This window comes from Grus americana, chromosome 21 (genome assembly GCF_028858705.1).
Source record: "Grus americana isolate bGruAme1 chromosome 21, bGruAme1.mat, whole genome shotgun sequence".
In the NCBI taxonomy this organism is placed as follows: Eukaryota; Metazoa; Chordata; class Aves; order Gruiformes; family Gruidae; genus Grus; species Grus americana.
In genome coordinates, this window is record NC_072872.1 from 2,718,730 (window position 1) to 2,740,381 (window position 21,652).

Sequence of the window (21,652 nt, forward strand, 5' to 3'; positions counted from 1 at the left end):
CAGGGCTGCTGGAAACGAGCCTAAAGCTTGCATTTTTGTTCACAGCAAACCCCAAGATGGCTTTTTGGGCCAGTCCTGCTCCCACGGGTGAGAAATTCCCACATCACCCGGCCAAAACACACAGAGGAAGCGGAGCACAAATTCATCCTCCGGCCAAACTCGCAGGGGCACAGACAGCGGGAGCGGGCATCGTGCTGCGGGAGCGGCCGTCGTCCCACCGAGCTGCAACGCCGCAGCAAATCGGTTCGGATGCACGCACGCAAAACCGCAGCGTTTGTGTCCCGTCCCCCCCCGTCCCCCCCCCCAAAACCAAATCACCCATCTACAAATACACTGCAAACGAGGGGTTCCTGCTGTTCCCAGCGCTGCTCCAGTGCTTGGCAGGACCCGAATGCCAACCCCAGACAAAACGGCTGCTCTGCTGATCGGGGGCACGGTCAGCTGCTCCGTGGCCGTTCGGCACCGCCAGAACCCGCAAACAAACCTCTGACGGGAAGACAGCTAGCGAGTCCTGCCAGATTTTAGCACGCTTAATTTTGAGGCAGAAACGGCAGATTTTGCAAAGGAGCACCGAGGTTTTGCAAAACAGCCTGAGGTCGGGGTTAGGTGCGTCTGCTGTGGGGCGTGCGCGGAGGAGCCGGCTGCGCTCTCCCCTTTCTTCTCCATCAGCCTCGCTTGCAGGAATAACCATTCCCTTACAATATATCACAGCGCCCATGGGGACGAGCCGTCCCAGGACAGTGACGGTCACAGCCATGGGAGCGCTCGCACTTCCCGGCATCCCACGTCTCGCTCTGCTTTCCAAATTCCGTCAGAGGACAGGTATGTAAGTAGCCGGAGATGCTCGTTAGCCATTCGGGCATTTTTGGCGTAATTACTCTGTTAGTCGCAGCCCATTTCACTGCAGTCACTGTGCTTTACGTCATTTTTGCAGCTTTTTTCCTCCATGTGACACCAAAAAAGATGCTACTTGTGCCAGTCTGTTTTGTTAAACGGGAATTCCTGGCAAAGCAGCTCAATGAAACTTCAGTTCCCACCTGCTCAGACTAAAAGCTTCACTTTATTAAACCAGATTTTCCGCGTCTCTTCACCAGGGAGCGAGGGCTTCACGCCTTGCCTCCAGCTGCGGGCCAGCTCTTAGGGGCACACACAACTTCCGAGGAGCTGCACCACCTTGCCACCTTCTCAACAAGAACCGCATGGGACCCCCCTCCACCCCAAATCCCTCAACCTGGGGTATATTCTTCTACTATTATTTTTTTCTTCTCTTCAATAAGGGAGTCCCCTAATGATGTTATTTTGCCCATCTGAGATCACGCCTCGGGGCACAGCAAAGCAAAATTCCTGTGACACAACAACAGAAATTAGGATATGCAATATGAAATAATAGCTACTAGGAGAAACTGTTATACAGATTTGGACCAGCATCTCTTCTTTGTCTTCATTTTGGGCACTTGCACTTCCCTCACACCTTATATCAACCACACTGCCAGGGCAAGCTCTGCTGAACGGTCCAGAACTGCCTCAATATCAGCATCATACCAACAGAGTCCGTACCGGCAGCCCAGAGGCAGAGGACAGACTGGCCACGCCGACGTCTGCTCCAAATTCACGGAGGATTCTGCTCTCTACCCACACCATCAAAATTTAGACCGCACAAGGGAGCCCGTGGCTGAATACGCTGACGACTTTGTCATCGATCGCTTTGCTGGAAGCCTGGGATGCTCGTGGTGCAGCATCTGCCCTAAAACACCCGACCGATTTCAGACCGCTCCGGCTTGCAAACCTCGGCAAAGGCCAACCACGCACGAGTGCACGCACACACAAACACAGCGTACAAAATATTTATTTAGTACAGGTCTGCTCGCACAGCATGCTTGGCAGGCGTTTCACCCTGCGCACCTCCTGGCAGCGGCGCACTCGGCTCCCATCCCCCTGGATTTATCCGCTTGCCTCAAACGGATCGCCCCGTCGCATCGGAGCGCAAAACACAACGTGGAAAGCAACCCAGGCGAGAAATCCAGCCTCTCCCCGAGGAGCACAGGGCCCGTTTCAGCCCACTTCCCACCAGCAAGCACAGACCTTGGCAGGAGTTGGGGCTGGCCACCATCCCAGCCCCAGACGGGAGCGGGGAAAAGCTGCAGCGCTGCTCTGGCAACGCCGTTTCCCTTACGTAGAAAAAAAAGGCACCCAAAAAAAAGGAGCGTTGCCCTTTTCCGCTTGGAAAAAAATCCTTGTTCGGTATCAGTTTGGTGGCTTGGAAAAGTCTTGCTGGCGCAAGGGGAGAGAAGATACGTTGGCTAGTCCTTATGTAAAACACCATAAATTACATTTTCGGCACTTCCAGCCTTCATTTCCTTCAGAGCAGCAGACCTACCGGCATTCAGCTTTCTGTCCCCACGGTCTTTTGTTAAACCCTGTCCCGGGGAAAACTTGTCCTGTCGCTGTGCCGCAGCACTACGTACCCTTTGTGTCCTCCACATCACAGCTTCCAGGGACCCCCGACCGCTTCAGCGCCCGCAGACCAAGCCCCTCTTAGCGCAGTTGTTTTCCTTTTTAAAAAAAAAAACAAAACCAAAAAAAAACCCAAAACCCACAAAAACCCCAAAAGAAACCAAAAAACCAACCCAGCAGCATCACAGATTCCTCTTAAGTCATTTGCTGGCTCTCTGGCACTTTGTCCTGGATCTCCTCGTATTTGGGCGGAGGGGTCAGCGGCTCTATCGTGATAGGGGCGGTGCTGTTCCCCTCCGCCAGGTTCAGCCTGATGTCCTTCAGGTGCAGCTTCTCCGACTTGATCCTCCGGACCTTCAGCGGCTTCAGGCGCTTGCTCAGGCGCGAGTTGTGCCGACTGGGCTGCCGCTCCGTGCCGGGCTCCACGCCGACGGCTCCCGGAGGCTGGGTGTTTTCGTCGAGCCCCGCCAGTGACTCGTAGGAGGGCAGGGAGATGCTGATCCTGTTGCTCCTGTCCAAGTCTCTGGGCTCAGAGTAGCCCGCATTCATCACCTCCTCGTAGCTGGGGACATAGTACTGGGAAGACGCGTCTTCGTCCTCTTCTTGACTAGGGGGGAACACATGAAGGCTATCAGTAGCACATCGTTTCAGCTTCACTAGGGGCAGGGAGCAGAGAATCAAAAGCAAAACCACCCAAACAAATTCTTTGCACTTCTACATTACACACCAGCTCCTTTCAGCTTGCCAGAACGGTTCACCTCCCCTCCTCTTTTCAGACACGTTTCTATTCCCTTGCGACGTACGTCTGCCTTTGACCATCGCTCCCCTTGCCCACAAAACCTCTTGAGACATTGCACGGCAGTAATCTCTTCCCCCACCCCAGCAGAACACTGCCTTCTCCCCTCTCGACAAATCAAAGTACCTTTCCAGGGGATATCGCCGCTCTCTGTCTTTGCCATTCCCATATCTCTCGGCTTGGGCGTCAACCCTGCCCCTCTGCACAGGCACAGCCCACACCGGGCACCGCGCCGATTCCCCACACTGCCGAGACGGCCGGGGACTTCTGTGTTTGTTCCGACCGTGCCTGCCGCAGCAGTAGCCTTTGCTCTGCTCGGCGGATTTCCCCGAGCAAACAGGAGAACCCTGAAGACTTTCACCGGGTCTAAACTCCACATCCACCCGCTGCTGCAGCTGGAAGGCTGCTGGGCACCTCGGCTGCACCCAGCAAGACAGCGCGCCCTGCGTCTCCCGCTCCTCTCCCTCCACAGCCCCTCGCCCGGCTTGCAGCAGCCATCCTGCTCTCCTGCGTTAACCATTAACCACCGCTCCCGGCATCGCCTCTCGGCACGCTGCTCGTGTACTGACAAAGCAAGGAGTGGCACATCTCAGCAACGCTGGCTTAGCCACGGCTCCATCTGGACCCCGGCTCACACACCAACAACCTACAGCACCATAAATCCAGCTGGAGTCATTCCATCCTGATCTCCAGAGGATACTTTAACCCTTGCCTTTACTTAGGACACGCTGCTATCAACCTTACTCTCCTCGCTCCTAATCTCCTCGAAGCTGACTAACTGCTCTTTGTTTCATTCCTACGCCCGCTCCCGCTCCCTTTTTCCCCAGAAAGGCTCACCTGTCCTCCTGGTGCGAGGGCTCTGCAGACGCCTGGTGCTGTATGCAAGCGATGTCTTCGCTTTGCCTCTTCTTGTCCCGGATATTCAGGCAGATAGAAAGCAGCAGCAGCAGCACGCCCGCCCCCACCAACACGTACGCCACTGAGAAGGTCTTGCTCTTCAAAATGCCCCCGGTGCCGCGGTCGGGCTTGCTGCTGTTCCCGGCGTGGGCGGTGGGTTTGTCGGCGGGGCCGAAGCCGGGCACGAGGTTCCAGACGGCCATGATGATGCCGAGGACGAGCATCCCCAGCCCTATCGCCGTCAGGGCATAGTGCGAGCCGTTGGCCCGAGACTGGGCCATCGCTCCTGCTGCTGGCCGGCCGGCCGGGCTGCCCCCACCTTACAGCATGGCTCGGGTTGGGACGGGCGCAGGCTTGCTAGCATGCGTGCGGTCCTCTCCCACGGCAGGCGGCGAGCTCTGGGAAGAGACCGAAAGCGATGGTTAGTGCACGGCGGGATGTGCGCGCCACGCAGCTACCGTTTCGGTGGCCATGATAACATCGTCTCATTCCGCTAATGCTGGAAATCTAATTCCACTGCGCCTGCGGAGAGCACGTCAGGACAGAAGGCAGCAGTCGGCAGCAGGGTCCTTGCTGGCTGTTCTCATTGCGATCCTTTGCTGCTGTGTTGGCTGTAATTTCCACTGACCTTAGAAAAGTACCAAATTACTACTAACATTTGCTAGGGACTTAGACTGACCGTCCTTAGGAGCGCGATAACTGACCCCTTCCCAGCACCAAACTCAATCCCACTGCTTAGAGAAACACCCCACGCTCGATGGAGCTGCACTGTCTCAGCTTCTGTACATCCAAACTAACCAGGAACTGCTCAGAAACAAATCTCGAGCTGTACAACTTCTCCTTTTCCCCTGTTCGAGATGGAGCTGGGCTGCTTGTGGCACTGGCTGCCCGCCTTGCAACGCCTCCCTGCCTGGAGAAAGGAAAGCAAAATCGCGGCTCTCCCAGCCAAGCCAACTCCACGGCTTCCCCCCGACTGCTGCCTGTGAGGGCTGCTCCAAAATCAAGTCCTTCGCTTGCTTCTGGCCAGTGCTCGCCCACCCCGGAGGAACACACGCTGGCGACGAGCCCCGGGGCCGCATCCCGCTGATCGCAGCAGGCTTGGGGCTGTCCGAGCACCGCTGTTCCCAACCAGCCGGGCCACGTGTGGCAACTCCTCCTCCTCCTCCACCGCCTCGACTCAACGTCTGCGTCTTCAGAGTCGTCAGGACCAGATGCGCTCGCTTTCCAAAAATAAACACGGGGAACTGCATCTCCTGGCTGCTCGCCTCCCTGACCTCGGCTTGCCAAGACAGCAGCTGCCAGCGCAAACCCTTCTTACTAACCGTGGGCGAGTACCTCCGATCCCTGCAGCAAAGCTCCCCCACTGCCCCCCGAGCCAGCCTTACAGCCGCCTCCGTTGCGGCCTCACGCACGTGCCAAAACCGGCGTGCGGCTGCGCCAACGTGCCAGGGCTTTCTCCTTTCCTCCCCGGCGGCTAGAAGTCACCCTTGGACGTGCTGCTGCTGCTGCATGCTGTCCCCGTACACAGCCTCGCCCTTCAGCGTAACCATCCAGTTCAATGGTCCCAAGCTTCACGTTTGCTTGTTTAGCTTGAGCACAAGGGTCAAGGGCCAGAACAAACCAGCGTTCCCAGAAAACAGACCAGCTCCGGCCGCTTGCAGGAAAAGACACGCACGCGAGCCCGGAGAGGAGAGGGGAAACCTGCGGAGCGACCTTCCCATCGCAGCCCACTCACCGCCCGTGCCCCGGCACTGCTTCGGAAGCTCGCCGAGGGATGTCCCAGCCCCGTTAGACACAGCCCTGGCCCCACATCGGGGTTGCTGGTGTTCGCGTGGACCCGAGCAGGGACAAAGTCTTCGCTCCCGTGCTTTGTCAGGGGTTATCGAGCGAACGTGAGCTGCCGAGCCCTGCCCGACCGGAGCCACCGGCAGGCAGGCAGGGGCAAGCCTACCCTTCCCCGTGGCACGGCTCAGCGCCGTGCCCAGCCCCGCTGCCAGAGCCAGGGCTGGGCTGCTGCCGAGTGGCACCGTCTGCCCCTCAGGGAAGGCATCCCCTGCCCCCCCGACCTGCCCCTGGCTTGAATTCACAGAATCGCAGAATGGTTTGGGTTGGAAGGGACCTCAAAGCCCATCTAGTTCCAACCCCCCTGCCATGGGCAGGGACACCCTCCACTAGCCCAGGTTGCCCAAAGCCCCATCCAGCCTGGCCTTGACCACTGCCAGGGATCCAGGGGCAGCCACAGCTTCTCTGGGCACCCTGTGCCAGGGCCTCACCACTCTAAATCGACCCTCCTTCAGCTTAAAGGTCCCAGCCGAGGATGCAGCAAACGCTACGCCAGAACAAAACGTCCTCACCACCACCCCGAGAGCAATCGCATCTCGGCAGCCCGCCCTACCTGAGTGCTTCCGAGCCTGCGGCCGCCGGGATCGGCCTCTGCCCTCCTACACAAAGTCTCCGCTCTCCGCCTGCTCGCGTCCTGCCCATCCTGCCTGCCCCTGCCAGCGGGGCACCGAGCGCGCTGGGGGGGGGTCAGCACACGCGATGGCTTTTTGCCCAGCCCCGGCAGGCCACGTGCTGCCTGCATCCCACGCTTCCCAAACAAACGGCTCCCTCTGATTTCCAAGAGGCCCCAGCTACGGGACACCTTCCCCCCGCGGCGCTTGTCCCGCTTCATCTCCACGCGTGAGATTGCCGCACTAAAACCAGGCCCTCGCTCTGCGCTTGCAGCCGTTCTCCCTGCCCGAGACCTCCAGCGCCCGGAACAAGAGCAAGACGCCTCTTCCGAGCCCCGTTAACAGACCCGAGCCCCTTCTTACGACAAAGCCAAGCCAGCACACCCTGTATCACCTTTACCGCAGCCACTAACCCCCCCGCTCTGATTTCTCAGCCCCTCTGCTTCTCATTTTGGGTCTTCCAACCTTGGCTGTACGGGCGGCTGTGGGGTTTTTCCCTTACCCAGTTATACAAACGGGCTCCCGTGCTGTTTGGCGAAGCATTGCACAGACATCGGCCAGCCGAGATTTTTGCTTGCCAACTGCTCCGCTGGGTTTGGGGCAGGGAAACGATGCTGCACGCACAGAAAACACGCGGGGCTGGTAACATTTCCCCGTGGTGGCTAAACCTCCGTGCCCATTCCCGATCTCTCTGGCTTGCCTCGGGCACGTCAGCCTTAGCAGCGGGCAGGATTTCAGCTTCTACATCATCTCTGTGCCTGAAAGTTTTACGCAGATCCCTCGCTGTGGTGCCCTGCAGCCTGGGAAAATCAGATTACGGCGGGAGACTTGACATACAAGTCCATCTCTCCATTGAATTAGCCCTTCTTTTGGCTTTCCAGAGCACACTCCTATCGCCGCTTTAGCAATAACCCCGGCGCCCTGACGTCAGCGGCCAGAGAAGGGAGCTGCTGCTATCGCGGGTCCAGCATCCCCGGCGCTGCCTGGAGCAGCAGAGGTGGCATCACCGAGACGGACACCGGCCAGCGCAGCAAAAGGGTGCCGCAACTTGAGGGTTCAGGGCAGCCCAGAAACAACCACCAAGTCACCCCCAAAATCTCGCTGTGGCTGATACCGCATCTCCGAGATGGCATCTACTGTGGCCGTCCCGAGCAGCACGCACGCAGTGCCGGCCTCCCCGGCCCAGCAACAGGGACATTCCCTGCTCTGCAGTTGCAGCAGTTCAATAATCCTCCAGGGATCTTTCCACCGTGATTTCCCCCAATTTGTTTACCAAAACCGCTCCAGAGCGCTCTCCTACTGTGCAAAGCCCCGAGCGCCCGATGCTTACTCACCGTCCTTACACCATTTCCTGCGAGCCTCCTCTCTTCTTGCCCCCCCCCCGCAGCTCGCTGGGGCTCCATCGCCATCCTCAGCCCTCCGCCGGGCCGCGAGCCCCCCTCAGCCCCCCCCGCCCGTGTCCCCTTCCCTCCAGCTGCAGCACGGCATCTTCCCTGCAGCCAGACCCACCTTCGTCCCCCTCCCACGCACGCCTGCAGCCCTGCGCCGCGCTGGCAATGATTTACAGCAGGATCTCCGAATCATTAAACTCCACCGGCGCAGCTGCCAAGCCAGGGGCACCAGCGCCGCCTCCGCGCTTGGCCGGGCTTCCCGCACCTCTCGCCGGCTCCCTGCAGGCTGCCGGGGCCAAGGGACACTTTGGGACTTTCCCAATCGTTAATCTGGCACGGGAGGGCTCGGGATAAGCCCTTTCTTCAGCACGGCACGCCAACGCGCCCCAAAGGCTTTTGGCACCGGCAGCCAGGCGGGGCGGCAGCAAATAGCATCTTCCCCTCCGCGGGACACACCGGCCCTCCGCAACAACGGTCCCGCCACGGGGACAAGGACCCCCCCGCCGACCACGCTCCACGTCTCGGTGCTCGCGGTGAAACGCCAACCCCGCCGGGGTGACTCACGAGGAAGCATGACACCCATCGCTGCCCACGGCGGCACGGACGCTGCTCTGCCCTCCACAACCTTTGGATTTTCCCCTCCCACGCCATCACCTTCCCAGTCCAGCAGCAACACCTTTGTCATGGGATCACAGAGATGAGTCTGCAGTTCAGGGAACGGGTCAAATCCCGATGCAGTCACAGGGCACGGGATGAGCTCGCACTCGCACTGAGCCCCAGGGCTTCCTCGCTCCCGAGGAGGCAGCGCACGATGCACGGTTCGAAGCACGACGCCACGGAGAGACACATCCCTTCTGACCCTGCCTCCGAAAGCCAGCGTGCAATTCCAGTGCCAGTCGGAAAACACGAGACTAATTTTCTAGGACTTTTTTTTTGGGGGGGGGGGGGAAATTAAAATCTATTCTCCAAACACCCAAAGAGCCTGGAGCCTGCCGCACGTCCGCTTATATCTGATGACCAGAACCACAGCCCTCCCTCTTCCCAAGCTGCTCCCAGGGCTGGCGGCGGTTCAGCGCCCACCACTTCCCAAGTTACAGCCCTAAGGTCCTCCGGCTCCTTTCAACGGCCATCCTCAACACACCGGAGATCAGCTGCTCACGCGTGGGCATTTCCAGAGAGCTTTACACCCTCTGGACATGGGGCGCAAAGTCCCCTGGGTCGGGCGAGCCCGGAGACGATCAGAAACGGGGGTAACGTTGAGCCAGGCTGGGCTTCACCTCTCTGCACGGCGCCGGGGACACCCAGCCCCACATCCGCTCCTCCGCAGCAGCTCCAGCACGCAAGGTGCTACCTCCGTCTTCGCGCTTACGCCCAGACAGCCCTCTCGTTAACCACCTTCCCTGCTAATTGGTGACCGCAGCACACCCTCACCAGCTGGTTTCTGCAGCGGCAGTAACCTTGCTCGGAGCCCTCGTTACACAAAACCCCACGCGGAGTCAGAAAACCAACAGGTCAGCACTCGGGCGATATTTTCTCTCTTTGGTTTTTTTTTTTTTGGCCCTTCTCGCTGCCCAAGTCACACGCGCCCCAGCAGCAGGGCTGTTTCTGGCCAGATGCGGGTCCGGGGATGCAGGGAACTCCCCTGGCCCAGCGGGGAGAGAAACACCCAGAGAGCACCAGCTGAGCTGGGAAAAGCAGCATTGCTGCCGATTTACCCAATTCCTGTTCGTTTGGGCTCGTACCCAGCCCGTTATAGAGCATCTCACCAGGGAATAGAGAGACCCGGAGGGACAGCCCCACGCAGGCCATCGGGGCTTTGCCACATTTTGCTGCTTAAGCTCCCTGCTAAGAGCATACAGGAACGCACCCATATTCATCACTCCCTGCATTCCCTACAGACATTTTAAGAGCTATTTCACCATCTCTTTCATTTTATTTTTAATGATGACTCCTCAGCTGCACTCTTGCAGACAGCACCAGGCGACCAGCAGCGTTTTCCTAAAACTCTGCATAAGGCGCTTCCCCCGTCCCGTCCCGGCGCCAGCCCACCCTGGAGGGGAGCCCAGGGCCCCCGGCGCTGCGGCTTCCTGCAAAACAAGGGTGTCACGGAAAAGCAAAGGCTGCCCGGCCCGCTCCCGGGCTCAGGATGCTGCAATCCGCCCGGCCGGCTGCCACGGCTACCGGAGCCACACTGACGGCCACGGAATAACAGCGACGGGGCTCGCAAAACGTCCCATTTGCACAACGCAGCGCCCGGTCCTTCTCCAGCTGAAGGCGTCTGCCACCACCACTGCATCCTTCGCAACTCCAGGGACCGGCGGGCGATTGAGCCGGCACCGGTTTAAGAACTGGCACAGATCACGCAAGCCACAGCAACCGTATCTACCGAGTCCTAATCGTCATTATGCAGCAGACAGCCATTAGCTTGAACTTTATCATCGAGGTATGAGAAACTGCCTTCCAGACTCTTTTTCTCCCTGTAATTTCATTAGGGCCATCAGAGCAGTGCTTGCTGCAAACCAGTAATGGACTCAGAGTCCTTTTAAATTTATATTTAGGGACGCTGCCATTTATTCCTGGGGCTAATGCTGCCGCAGCCACCGAGACCGCGCCGGCACCAACTCGCAGCAGCGCTGGAGGTCAGCGAGCCCTTGCCGTGTCCCGGCGCGCTCTGCAAACAGCGTCCCATGGCTTTTCCCGAGCCTGGCTCACATGCGTAGTTAGTGCCAGCCTAACGCCTTCGGGTCAGGCTTTACTAAAGCAGAGGTGGGGGGTGGTTTGGGGCATTTTCCTCTCTTAGGGCTAGAAAAGGGAGTTGAATTGCCAGCCTACCCTGCGCACCCAGGCCTGGGAAAACACACGCCAGCCTGGGAAAATCCCAGTGCTTTGACTTTGTCTCCTTCCTGCCTTCCTTTTGACTCCACTTTGCACCTTTGTGTTTGGTTTTGGCTTTTTAAATTTTCCTAATCTGCTGTTTCCTGCCGAGACAAAGCCATCGCCCTCCCAGCTGCCTTCCCATGGCTTTTGGTCTGTGACCTCGCACCCTCCCCATGCCTGATAACACGTTCTCCTTCGGTGCCTTTCAGCGCTTGTGGACGTGATCCATCTGCCCTTCTGATGTCTTCCAAAGCCAAATCCGGCATTCCCACTGCTTCGGAGCACTTCCCAGCCCTCCTGGAGTGCTTTAAGCAGCTCCTGTTGCACCACGGAAGCCCCCCCAAGCCTTATCTCCCCTCGCTGCAAGCCACTAACCCGGGACGCCGTGCTGCCATCGGCTAGCCAGCACTGCCTTCCTCATCCTCAGCCTGCGATTTCAGCGACATCCTTCATCTCGCTGCACCCCGATGTGGCATCGCCTCTCTCATCATCCTTTCCAAACAGCCTTCTCCAACGAGTGAGACCCGCAAACAAAACCTGCCGCAGACAGCAGAGAGGAGCCAATGGGGCAGAAAGGGAGAGACGGAGCCGGCCGGGCAGCCAAGCGACGCGACGCACAGCGGCCAGGCACAAAGCAGCACTGTTTAGCGAGGCGGGCACAGGAATTTTGATCGGGATGGAGGTTTGCCGGGGGATTATGCCGCTGCACGCTACCTGCACAGCTCACGCAGGATTTTCAGCTGCTTGGCCAGTTTCTGCCTAAAAAATACACTGGGAACAAGAAACACGTTTTGGAGACAGACACGTACCCCAGCTGCTGGAGGGATCCCTCCTCCAGGGCTCCAGCTGGGAGCACCAGCAGACAGCCCTGCCCAGCCCTGGCCTCCCGGGATCTCTGTGGGAGCGCGGCTGCAGGCAGCACCTTACAGCACTGCAGCCTTCACCGCGGCGCCGAGCTACACCGAGCATCGCCAACACTCAGCTGTCCTCAAGGCACCAAGGCCAAATGTTCCTCCTTCCCCAGGCACTTCCCTTCCCAAGGATTTTCCCACCCGTGTAATTACCCACAGATAAAATCAAAGGCATCTCACATACTTCCGAGTCATTTCAGTTGAGGGCTGGGTTCACCAGCCCCACACCCAACGCATTCCTCATTGCCAGCTGAGAGGATTCCCTTTCTGGCCGTCGCGCCGAGATGTCCAGGGCCTCGGGTGGCTGCGGGATGCTCGGCTATGTCCTAGAGGCACTGCATCCCACTGAGCAGTGGCTGAGGTCTGTGCTGGAAGAGCTTTAAGGAGCCTGAAAGCCCAGCAGCAGCTGGAGCCCATTAGCTGAAAGCCAGGACCACACCACGGGACCACACAGCTTCACCTCCCCCAGGCTCCACCACGCAAAGCCGAGGGCAGCCCGTCTCACACAGGATGTGCTCGCAGAACTGCTGATTTCTGCTCACGCGGCCATGCTTCCCAACAGACCGGGCTATGCCGGGCTCAGAGATGCTCAACCCCACCACATCACCTCCAAAAACCAACGTCTTCACAAGACAGCTGGTTCGAGACATGCCGCTGACAGCAGGCGCTGCTCCCCCAAACCCGGGGAGCTTCACCAGGGTGCGGGTGACTCTCATCAGGGGTTTCCCTCGCATGCAACCTCCGCAGCAGCGAGGCACCCCAATCTACTTCTATTGCACCGGTGCTGCTGGGTGTACTGTGACGCCTGAGCCCTTTTTTAAAAGTCAGTACGGGGGAGACACACACTGGGAGCGCACCCAATATGCACACAAACACCAAGAGCTGGCTTAGAGTGAAAAACTACCTAGGCAAAGCTGTCAGTGGTAACGTCAGTATTCCATCTCCCAGCAGATACGAGTCCCGGTGCTCAAAGCCCGGCGAGAAGCTGTGGAAGAGGCCCTGGCTCGGTGCAGGTGGAGCGGGGCAGGCAGGCTTCCTCCCCTCCCTGCCGCCGGCACAGGGCTACCGAAAGTCACAGCCCCCGAGAAACACCCACCTGAGAAACACCCACCTGATGGGGTTTCCTACCTGACCTTGCCTTCCTAACCCAAGGAGATGGCAGTTCTTCCCTTGCTCCTGGAAACAATCATTGCAACAGACAGAGATAGGAGCTTCCTAAAATAATTGCGCCTGTCACGGGCCGTGTCCCAAAAGCACGAGGTGCAGGAGGGTGTGCCCACCCGGCGCACACCTAGGGTGACTAACCGCACACGCCGGGGGCTGCGGCTGCGCCCGCTGCAGTTGCTGACTCGCTTTCACGGTGGGATTTCTTTCTAAACCAACTCTCGGGAGACGTTCCCAGATTTGCCGGAGTCCTTCAAAGCTCCAAGCCGCTCTTGCTTTTGCAGTAACGGCACAATAGGAAGAACAGAAACGCCACTGACCAGCGATTAGTTCATAAACCGCCTGGCATTGCCCTGCCCTGCACAGGTTTCCTTCTCTTTGTCTTTGTTTGCTTTCCAAACAGACTCACGCACACACCGTCCCTTGCACCTTCCCGGCGACTGACGACTTTTGAGCGATGGGCTCACGATACGTGACTGCCCTGTCACGCTGCAATCCGTGGGAACCGGCCGCAAAGACGCTGCTGGGTTTGGCGGGGGGTTCATCTCACCCACCCACCCCCCCCCTTTCTCTCAACACTGAGATGATCCTTCCCAAAAAGACGGCTACTCTTTTCCCCGCTCCTGACAGCCGCAGGGGCTGACGAGGCGCCCCAAGCCCACGCATCACGAACGGGTGACAGCAGGGACTGACCCCCACGACGTCGCCGCTCCCCAAACCCGGAGGGCCCCAACCCTCGCCCACCCCCTGCTCTGGGGATGTTTCCCCCGCAGCCCCTCCGTGAGCCGGGTGCTGCTCTCAGAGCCCCCCGGCCAGGCAGGAACCAGCCCCAGCAAGCTGCCCCGGGGCTGGGGGCCCCGCCGGGTACAGGACAGAACCCCACCGGGGCTGGGTCCAGCCCGGTCCTGTCCCGGGATTGAGCCTGGCCTGGTCCTGCCCCTGCCCCGGGTTTGAGCCGGACCCAGTCCATCCCCCGGCCCGCTCCCGGCTCCGACCCGCTCCCGGTCCCGTCTCCTGTCCCGGTCCCTGGCACGGCGGGACCGAGCCCAGCCCGCCCCAGCGCCCCGGTCCCATCCCGTCCCGTCCCTTCCCGGGGCAGGGGGCCCGATCCCCCTCGCCGACCCCCCGGCCCCACGTACCTCCCCGGCGGCGGCGGCGAGTCCCTCCCGGGCCGGTCGGCCCTGCCCGGCCCTGCCCTTCCCTGCCCTCCCGGGGCGGTGCTTGCAGGGCCCGGCCCCGGCGGCGGGGCAGCGCTCTGCCCGGTCCGACCCGCCCGCAGCGGGAACCCGCGCTGAAAACCGGGAGACTGGAGAGGGCCAGGAACGAGGAGACACCTCAGAGCAGCGGAGAGCCCCGCGCCGGGCAGGCGGGCAGGCCCCGGGGGGCAGGGAGAGGAGCAGGCCCCGGGGGGGAGCAGGGAAGGGAGCAGGCCCTGGGGGGGAGCAGGGAAGGGAGCAGGCCCCGGGGGGGAGCAGGGAAGGGAGTAGGCCCTGGGGGGGAGCAGGGAAGGGAGCAGGCCCCGGGGGGGGGAGCAGGCCCCGGGGGGGGGGAGCAGGGAAGGGAGCAGGCCCCGGGGGGCAGGGGGGTTCTCCCCCCCCCAGCTGTGCATCTCCCCGGCTGTGGGTAATTACAGACCGCCCAGCAGACCCCACCCGAGAGGAGGTAGAGGAGGGTAATTGCTCTCCTGGAAGCCCTTTGCATCGCATTAGCCTGGCTGGGCTGGCTGACCATACTTTCCCCCCTCCGTCCCCTCTCCGGAGCTGTGGTTTCTTTCGGTATTTTTCTAAAAGTTCTCAGAACGTCAGGGGGGAAGACTGCACAGGCTGATTTTGGTTCCTCTTCTCCAGAAGTCTGCACTTCCAGCAACAACGAGCTTAGTCAGGAAAGAGATGTGCTATGGTGCCAACCAAGCAAAGTTTGTTCCTTTTCCCACGCTAGTTGCGTACCCGGCCACGAAGAGGACGGACTCCAGGCCTGCCTGCTTCCCGGGGGATCCCTGCACCCTGGAGGCTGCTCCTGCAGCAGTTACTTCCTGCAATTCCTACACTCCATCATGCAATAGATATAAATTACATATTTTCCCACACCTCGTTCCAGGTGTGGGGCACAGCTGGGGCTGCGGGTTGTCTCACCCACTCCGAACAGGGTCTGCGCAGCGCTCCAGGCACCGGCAGCCCCTGTTTCGAGTTTAAAAACCAGCTTGTGAGGGATCTGCAGTGAAACCGGCTCCTACCCACGAGCAGAGCCTTTCCTCAAACAAGCAGCTCCGAGCACTGTTTGCAGAAGCCCCGTTTTGAGGAACCACAACCGCTGGGGTTCATCGCTCCATTCAACAGAGCAAAGCCAACATCCCCACAAAGCCGGGCTTGTGTTCCCAACCAGCCTGGAAAGCACTTTTTTATGGGGCTGCTGCCCTTTATAAACCCTCCCAGTTAACCACCCGCTCACCGGGAAGAGCCCTTCCGGGTACGGCCCTCACCAGGGCTGCTGGCCACGTGCCTCGGCGTTGTAGCCACAGTCCCGTGCTTTCCAGGCTCAAATGCGGGGACCGACCTGCTGGCTCCTGCCCCCTCTTCGGTAGGGCGTTACTAACGAACAATTAACAGCCGCAGTTATGCGCAGGGTTGTGGGCTGCTCCGGAGGGTGGAAGCGGGGAACCTCTGCGCATTTCTGTGCGTATCTATGACGTGACTAAACAACGTGTCCGTGCAACACGCGTACAGTAAGCGCAGAATTGGGAGCGCGCTTCCCTAAGCGGTGGCACAGCGCATCACAATTAATGCCGTGCCCCGTGTCACCTCTCCCCAGCTGCCATCCCAGCAGCAACTGGGACTTGAGTTTTTCCAGGCCCTTCTCACACCCAGCTGTAATAATAAACACCACCAAGAACTCAAATTCTGTCAGAGATGACACTCAGGGTGGGTTTTTCCCAATCACGAGTGAAAAAGCAACATTGCCAACACTTGCTGGACCAGCCGCTGCAGTTTTTCCTGTCCCTTAAGCCCTACAAGTCTTTGCAAAGGCAAAAGCCATCACGGACCCAACACAACTCGTCACATCCCCTCCCGTGAGTCAGCATGCCGCAGCCCTGCCTCGGGGACACCGGTGCTCAGGATGCCGGGTGGAAACCCTCCCGTTTCCCCGTATCTCTCCCTACCGGCACCATCCCGCTCACTCCGAGCCGATGTTATTTTCCACTGACTCACCTGCCCCAGCTCCTCCTCCTGGTGCATGGCGGCGCTGCCCTTCCCTGCTCACGATACCTTCCTTCTCTTTACAAAGGCCGATTTCAAGAGCTGTGCTATAAAAAAACCCCATATTATTTTATATATATCTGCATATCGGGTTTTTTTTCCTTGTACAGATTGTTTTGCATTTTCAGGCTTGGCCACCCGCTCAGGCAAATTCCCTCCACTCCTTCCCCTCCTGCAGCACAAACCTGTCGTCTCAAGCAGCTCCGTCCGTCGGCAGCTATAGCGGGGAATTGTTTTCTCTGCAGGTTAGCTGCGAGACAGCGGGGGGGGACGGACAATGCACTTCACACAGAGACTGTCACTGATCCTGCGTGGCGACTGCCCAGCCCGAGCCCTGGAGACCGTGAGCACAGAGGGGACATTCATAAAGCGGCTCCTCAGGTTCCCGCTCTGCAAAGCCGAATATCGGCCAGAAACGGCCTTTCCCGCGGCAGCAGGGCCGGGCGAGCCGGAGGCGGCTGCACATTTCCGTGTCGGCACGCTCGACCCATTTCATCTCTCCCTTTGCTCGGCTGTTCCCTTTGGAGCAGATTTAGTTCTCCTCTCCCCTGGCACTGCCGACCCCGGCTAGTTTGCCCATCCTTCATTTCGGGGGGGCTCGCTCACGCCCCTCAGACGGCAGAGCCTGCCTGCCTCTGCTGCGGGCTGACACGTTTAGGTGCATTTCTTCAGCTCATTTCCCTTCCTGGCTATGGTAGTCAAACTCGTGTGGGTATTTATCCGAGGGCAGCTCCAATCTCCCCTTGCAAACCCTCACTGCCTGGTCTGGGACAGGCTGGTACCTCTTCGAGGTCTTTATCCAGCCAAATATGTGGGATAAAGGATTTGCTCGCGCAGGAACGCCAAGGAGGGAACAGGAGCCGCCCCGGGAGCCATCAGCGGGCAACAAAAGGGCCTTTCAGAGGGGCATCTGATGCCCTGGTGCTTGCTGGAGGTGCCAGGGCCTCACGTTACCCTGCGTTAACGGCAAAAATCTGTCAGCAGCAGTTTTCTCCCACGTTTTTCTGCTCAAAGGAAGGTGCTCGACACGTACGTTAAAATCACCACTGCAAAGCCCAGCCCAGAGCGCAGCCACGTCCCAGGATTCCTCCAAACCTTTCCAACGGCGAGCCAGACCCGCGGCTCGGTGACACGCCACTCCCGATACCTGCGGCCAGATGGTTTGTCCTGAAAGGGGAAAAGCCCGTCCGCTTGAGTCAGGTCAGCAGAGCCACCAGATGGAACGTGTCTGTTAATACAGAGAGTTATTTTTTACAGTTCATTAGCACCAGAAATATTACACATCGCAGGCTGGGGAGGATGCTCAGGTTTCTGCTCCCTCCATCTCCCCAGTCCCACAAGCCCTGAGCCACCCCCTCGCTGACAGCACGGCCTTTCCGGAGGGGGGAGGTTTGATTCCCCCCTCCCCGGGCCGGGGGACAGTCTCGTCCCGGGCACTTGCACCCCTCCACGAGAAGCAGGTCGCCAGCGAGGAGGGTAAATTTCTGCACGTGGCCTGCAAAGCTGCACCAGCAACGTGCACAGGAAAACAAAATAAGGGTCCCAGGGCAGCCTGAGCACCAATGAAACCATCCTGCCCTGGATGTGCTAATTAAGCATCGTAACGTTCTTGCGAAGCCGGTGCAGCCCTGTCGCAAAAGCCCCCGTGGTGGCGAGTCCCGACACACTGCACGCAGGGCTGCCCTCGAGGGCACCATCCAGCCCCTTCCCCAGCACCGCCAACCAACGCCGCGGCTGCCGGCGCACCGGTAAACACGAGCACGACGTTTGCCATCCGCACCGTCTGCCCAGGGAGCGGCCATGCCGCAGCCATCTGCGCCGGCAAGCCGGCTTCGGCGGCCGTGCCGTGACCACCTGCTCCCAGCCGGAGGCCGGCGCCGTGCTCCAGCCCAGGTCACTTTTCCCGACATTTCCCCTGGGGACGTGGAGCACGGCAGGACCCTGGCCCTGGGATGAAAGTCCGTCCCAGCCCGCGCCGTGATGGGCTCCCTGCCCAGCTGAGGGCTTCACCCTCACATCCCAGCTCCCACTGGTCTATACTGGTATCCTTTTTCCCCGTGCCTTGGTGTCTGTACCCCAATTTGGGGAGTGCCTGCTGGGGCTGCAGGCTGGGAACCTGCTGTGCAAGTGGAAAAAGAGAGGAAAAGCAGCAGCCCAGGAGGCATTTCCACACATTCCTGCTTGGCACAATCCTGCGCTCACCCGGTGGGAGGACGCGACCTGCCGGCATCTCCGCGGGACCGGGCTTCCGAGGCGGTGCAGGCAGCAGGCGTCCTGGGGGCTGCCGGGACGCGGCGTAGAGGACGGCGGTTCCGGTACAACCAGTCTAACCGCCGTGCCAAGTCGCCGTCTGCCATTTCAAGCACGTACACGTCTGCAACCTAGAAAACCGCGTAAGTAAAGCTCCTGTATTAATAATAAGAGCAATAAGTAACCCGCTGCTTCCTCCCGGCGGCAATCTGGGGGCTCCTGCATCTGATCTGCGATGCCCTTAGCTTGGCTGGGCAGCAGAACCACCCCCCCGCTGCCAGTGCGACGCGTGGGAGGGGGGTGAGGAACTTCTTCATTTTCCTCGGGGACTCTGTGACCCGCGTGCCGCCATCGGGAAGTGAGCGGCTTGATCGGGATGAGAGAGGGCTTGGGAAAATGAGATCCAGGGCTTGAGGATGACAGGGCTGGAAGAGCGGAGCCACGGCGGTGTCGTGCGCCTGGGCGTCTAAAAGAGCTGAGAAATTCAACGTAGCTTTGCAGAACTAGGAGCAGATGGCGAGCGATGGCTTGTGCCTGAGAAAGGGAAAATGCTGGGAAATCACTCGCCAGTGGTGATAAAACTCCAAGGAAACCTTAGTACCTGGGTACGGGGCCTCATCGCCGCTCCAGCGTCCCGGTTGGATGGAGCGGAGCAAACCCAGCCTGCGGCGCTGCCGGTGCTCGTGGCTGCATCAGCTCGGGCAGCGGGAAGCCGATCGGGGCTGAAGCGGGGGACGGTCGCAGGGACGACGGTCGCTCAGCAGAGCGGGATGCCCCAAGGCCACGCGGGATGCTCATGGCAAAGGATGCCGTCAGGTACTGCCGCATCCCCTGGGCTGCGCAGGCGAGGACTCAGAAAGGCGTTTCCAGCATCGACTTGGTGCTCACAAAGCAGCAAGAGTAGAATTCACTTTCAAGAAAAACACTGAAAATGGAGGAATAAATGACAGGGACGTTTCCAAACTTTCGGTGATCCCGAGCAATAACCCAGTAGCCTCGGCAGCAGCCCTCGACACCAGCGTTTGGGGAGATGCCATCATTTGCGGCCCCCATCGCCCACAGTCTGCGACCGACCACGTCTCAAAACCCACCGACCACCCTGACCGTTGACTCAGGTATTTAACACGTACAGGCTTAACTCTCTAACGCAAATAAAGCAATCCCAGGGAGGTGAGATCACCTGTCTACGGCAGCGCGGCAAGAAAACCTCCCCAGGGCTCACCCCCGCTGCGACCTCTCAAACCTGCTCCTGGTCTGCAGGTTACGAGCGCGCGGCCGTGGTGCGACAGGTAGACGCCGCTTTGGTTGGAATGGCACCCGGAGGCAATGCCAGGACCGGCGTGGCTTGCTCACGCACCGGGGGGGGTAAAGGAGCACGGTGGCCCCCGGGTGCCCCCCTCCGCAGGGCACCCCGACTGTCCCGGCACACCACCTCGTGCCCCGAGGGTATTTTTTCTTTCTCGGTCTAAAGTCCTCACCAGGGAAACGCGTTTGTGACTCTTGTCTGCACGACAACATTATCGGTGCGAAGCGCGCAAACACTGCGAGTCGGACCTAAAATAAACGCGCCCTGGTCTTAAAAACCGCCTCGTAGCTCGCCTCACACTTACGTGGCTGCTGTCATCGTCTTCGAGGCACGGGCAAGTCTCCTTCTCAGCCGGGAGCGCTGCGGGGGGTTCGTTGGCTTTGGGCAGCAGAAGTCACCTGGACACGCAAGCCTTCGGCCGCGGGGAGCCGCGGCGGGCACGAGGGTCACCGCGACGGCTGCGCTGTCCGCTGCGTTTCCCACGGTGGCTGCAGCGCTCCCGGCCGGAGACGCCGCGATGGGTGGAAGGCCGGCACGCGGCTCGTGGACTACTCACACGATGGCAGCATCGCAGCGTGCTGCGGCGGGGACACGGCTGAGGCGCAAGCAGGAACACGCTCCTGCAGCCCCGGCCTGTCTGCCCTCCGCTGCCGGGGGACGAAGCCACCGAGGAGACACCCCTCAGCCCAGGACATCACCCACGGACCGCAGGGAACAAGCATCCTCCGCTCGTCCCGGTTCCAATGCACAAAGCGACCCCCGTTGCCCCCTCCCCAGGGCCAGGCGAGGGCCCAGCACACCCGGCGCGGTGCCCACGGCACGGGGACAGGCGTCTTGCTACGACCGGCGAGCGGCAGAAGCCACGCCGGGACCGGTGTCGCACCCACAGCTCTGCCGCGCTCCCAAGCTGCCAAAGGGCGCCCGGAGTTTTTAAAACCACGGCTGGGGTGGGCAAGCACCCGCACCCCGTCCCTCGCACGCTGCAGGCGAAGGGCAGAAACAAATATTTGTGCAGCAAACCCTGCCACGGTCTGCGCCCAGCTTATCTCTGTCGCTCTCAATAGTTACACTTTAATGCAATGTTTAATTCCCATTAATACTGTGTTACAGCCGCGGGTGACAGAGCTATATAGCCAGCTGGCTTCTACATTTTTTTTTTTAATTTTTTTTTTTGCTCAAACTCTCCCCATGTCAGACTGTGGTGGCTCTTACCTGCTCTGCAGCTGCTCACAAACCCAGGACGTTTCTGTTAAAAGAAAAAAAAAATACATCTCTTCATCTCTACCCTCATTATGGTTCTGAAAAACAGAAAATCATTGCACGTCTTGTCTGAAATGGTCTCTTTTTTTTTTTTTATCCCCCTGCTCGATGATAGCTCGAGCATCTCAAGCGGCTCCGACTGCGGAGAGCGGATCCAGGGGATGCTTTCCCTGCAGAGCAGCCCGACCCCGCCGTGCGTCCTCCCCAGGGATGCCACCACCCCCCCACCCCCCCGCGGCACCAGCCGCCCCGGCCCCCTGCACCCACAGCGCTCGCCTCCGGCGCCGCCATGCCCACCCTCCGCTCCGCTCCAGCCCGCGAACGCAGCCGCAACCCCAAAACTGCGCCAGGCCCCCCCCCCGGAAGCGCCGGCACAACCCTACTAGTGACAAAATGCCATCTGCAAATGCGTAATAATGATTTATCCATCCATAAATTATTAACAATAACCAACAATAAATTCACAATAATTAACAATAAATAAATCATTAACAAGAGAAATTATTAACAATAATTTATCCGCTGGCAAGCGTTAGAGCACAAAAACTTCTCAGCTCTCCGCCCCACCCGCTTTTCGTGGCGTTACCACTCCCGCCCGTACCCGAGGGGGGGACACCCCCCGCCTCTTTCCCCCACATT

The 21,652-nt window shown here is 59.6% G+C and overlaps 2 protein-coding genes across 10 annotated transcripts in view; both read right to left on the reverse strand.

The window, feature by feature from the left end:
- The window catches only part of FHAD1 (forkhead associated phosphopeptide binding domain 1), a 33,054-nt gene extending 24,103 nt beyond the window's left edge, over positions 1 to 8,951 (reverse strand). Inside the window, exon 1 of the mRNA XM_054849316.1 lies at positions 8,646 to 8,951. The gene's annotated coding sequence lies outside the window, so the exon portion shown is untranslated. The remainder of the gene's footprint in view (positions 1 to 8,645) is intronic.
- On the reverse strand, positions 1,831 to 21,011 carry TMEM51 (transmembrane protein 51). Of its 9 annotated transcripts, XM_054849324.1 has the most exons (8): positions 20,058 to 21,011; positions 19,049 to 19,372; positions 18,400 to 18,578; positions 17,345 to 17,425; positions 16,383 to 16,531; positions 16,150 to 16,244; positions 4,088 to 4,545; positions 1,831 to 3,061 (listed from the first exon to the last, which is right to left on the reverse strand). In XM_054849324.1, the coding sequence occupies exons 7-8, from the start codon at positions 4,426 to 4,428 to the stop codon at positions 2,650 to 2,652; spliced, it is 753 nt and encodes a 250-aa protein (XP_054705299.1). In that variant the 5' UTR covers positions 4,429 to 4,545; positions 16,150 to 16,244; positions 16,383 to 16,531; positions 17,345 to 17,425; positions 18,400 to 18,578; positions 19,049 to 19,372; positions 20,058 to 21,011; the 3' UTR covers positions 1,831 to 2,649. The 9 variants fall into 9 exon arrangements, with proteins under 9 accessions (XP_054705299.1, XP_054705301.1, XP_054705300.1 ...); XM_054849326.1 differs by lacking the exons at positions 16,150 to 16,244; positions 16,383 to 16,531; positions 17,345 to 17,425; ... (1 more) ...; positions 19,049 to 19,372; positions 20,058 to 21,011 and adding an exon at positions 14,083 to 14,157; XM_054849325.1 differs by lacking the exons at positions 16,150 to 16,244; positions 16,383 to 16,531; positions 17,345 to 17,425; ... (1 more) ...; positions 19,049 to 19,372; positions 20,058 to 21,011 and adding an exon at positions 8,110 to 8,232.
- Positions 21,012 to 21,652: the final 641 nt, after the last annotated feature.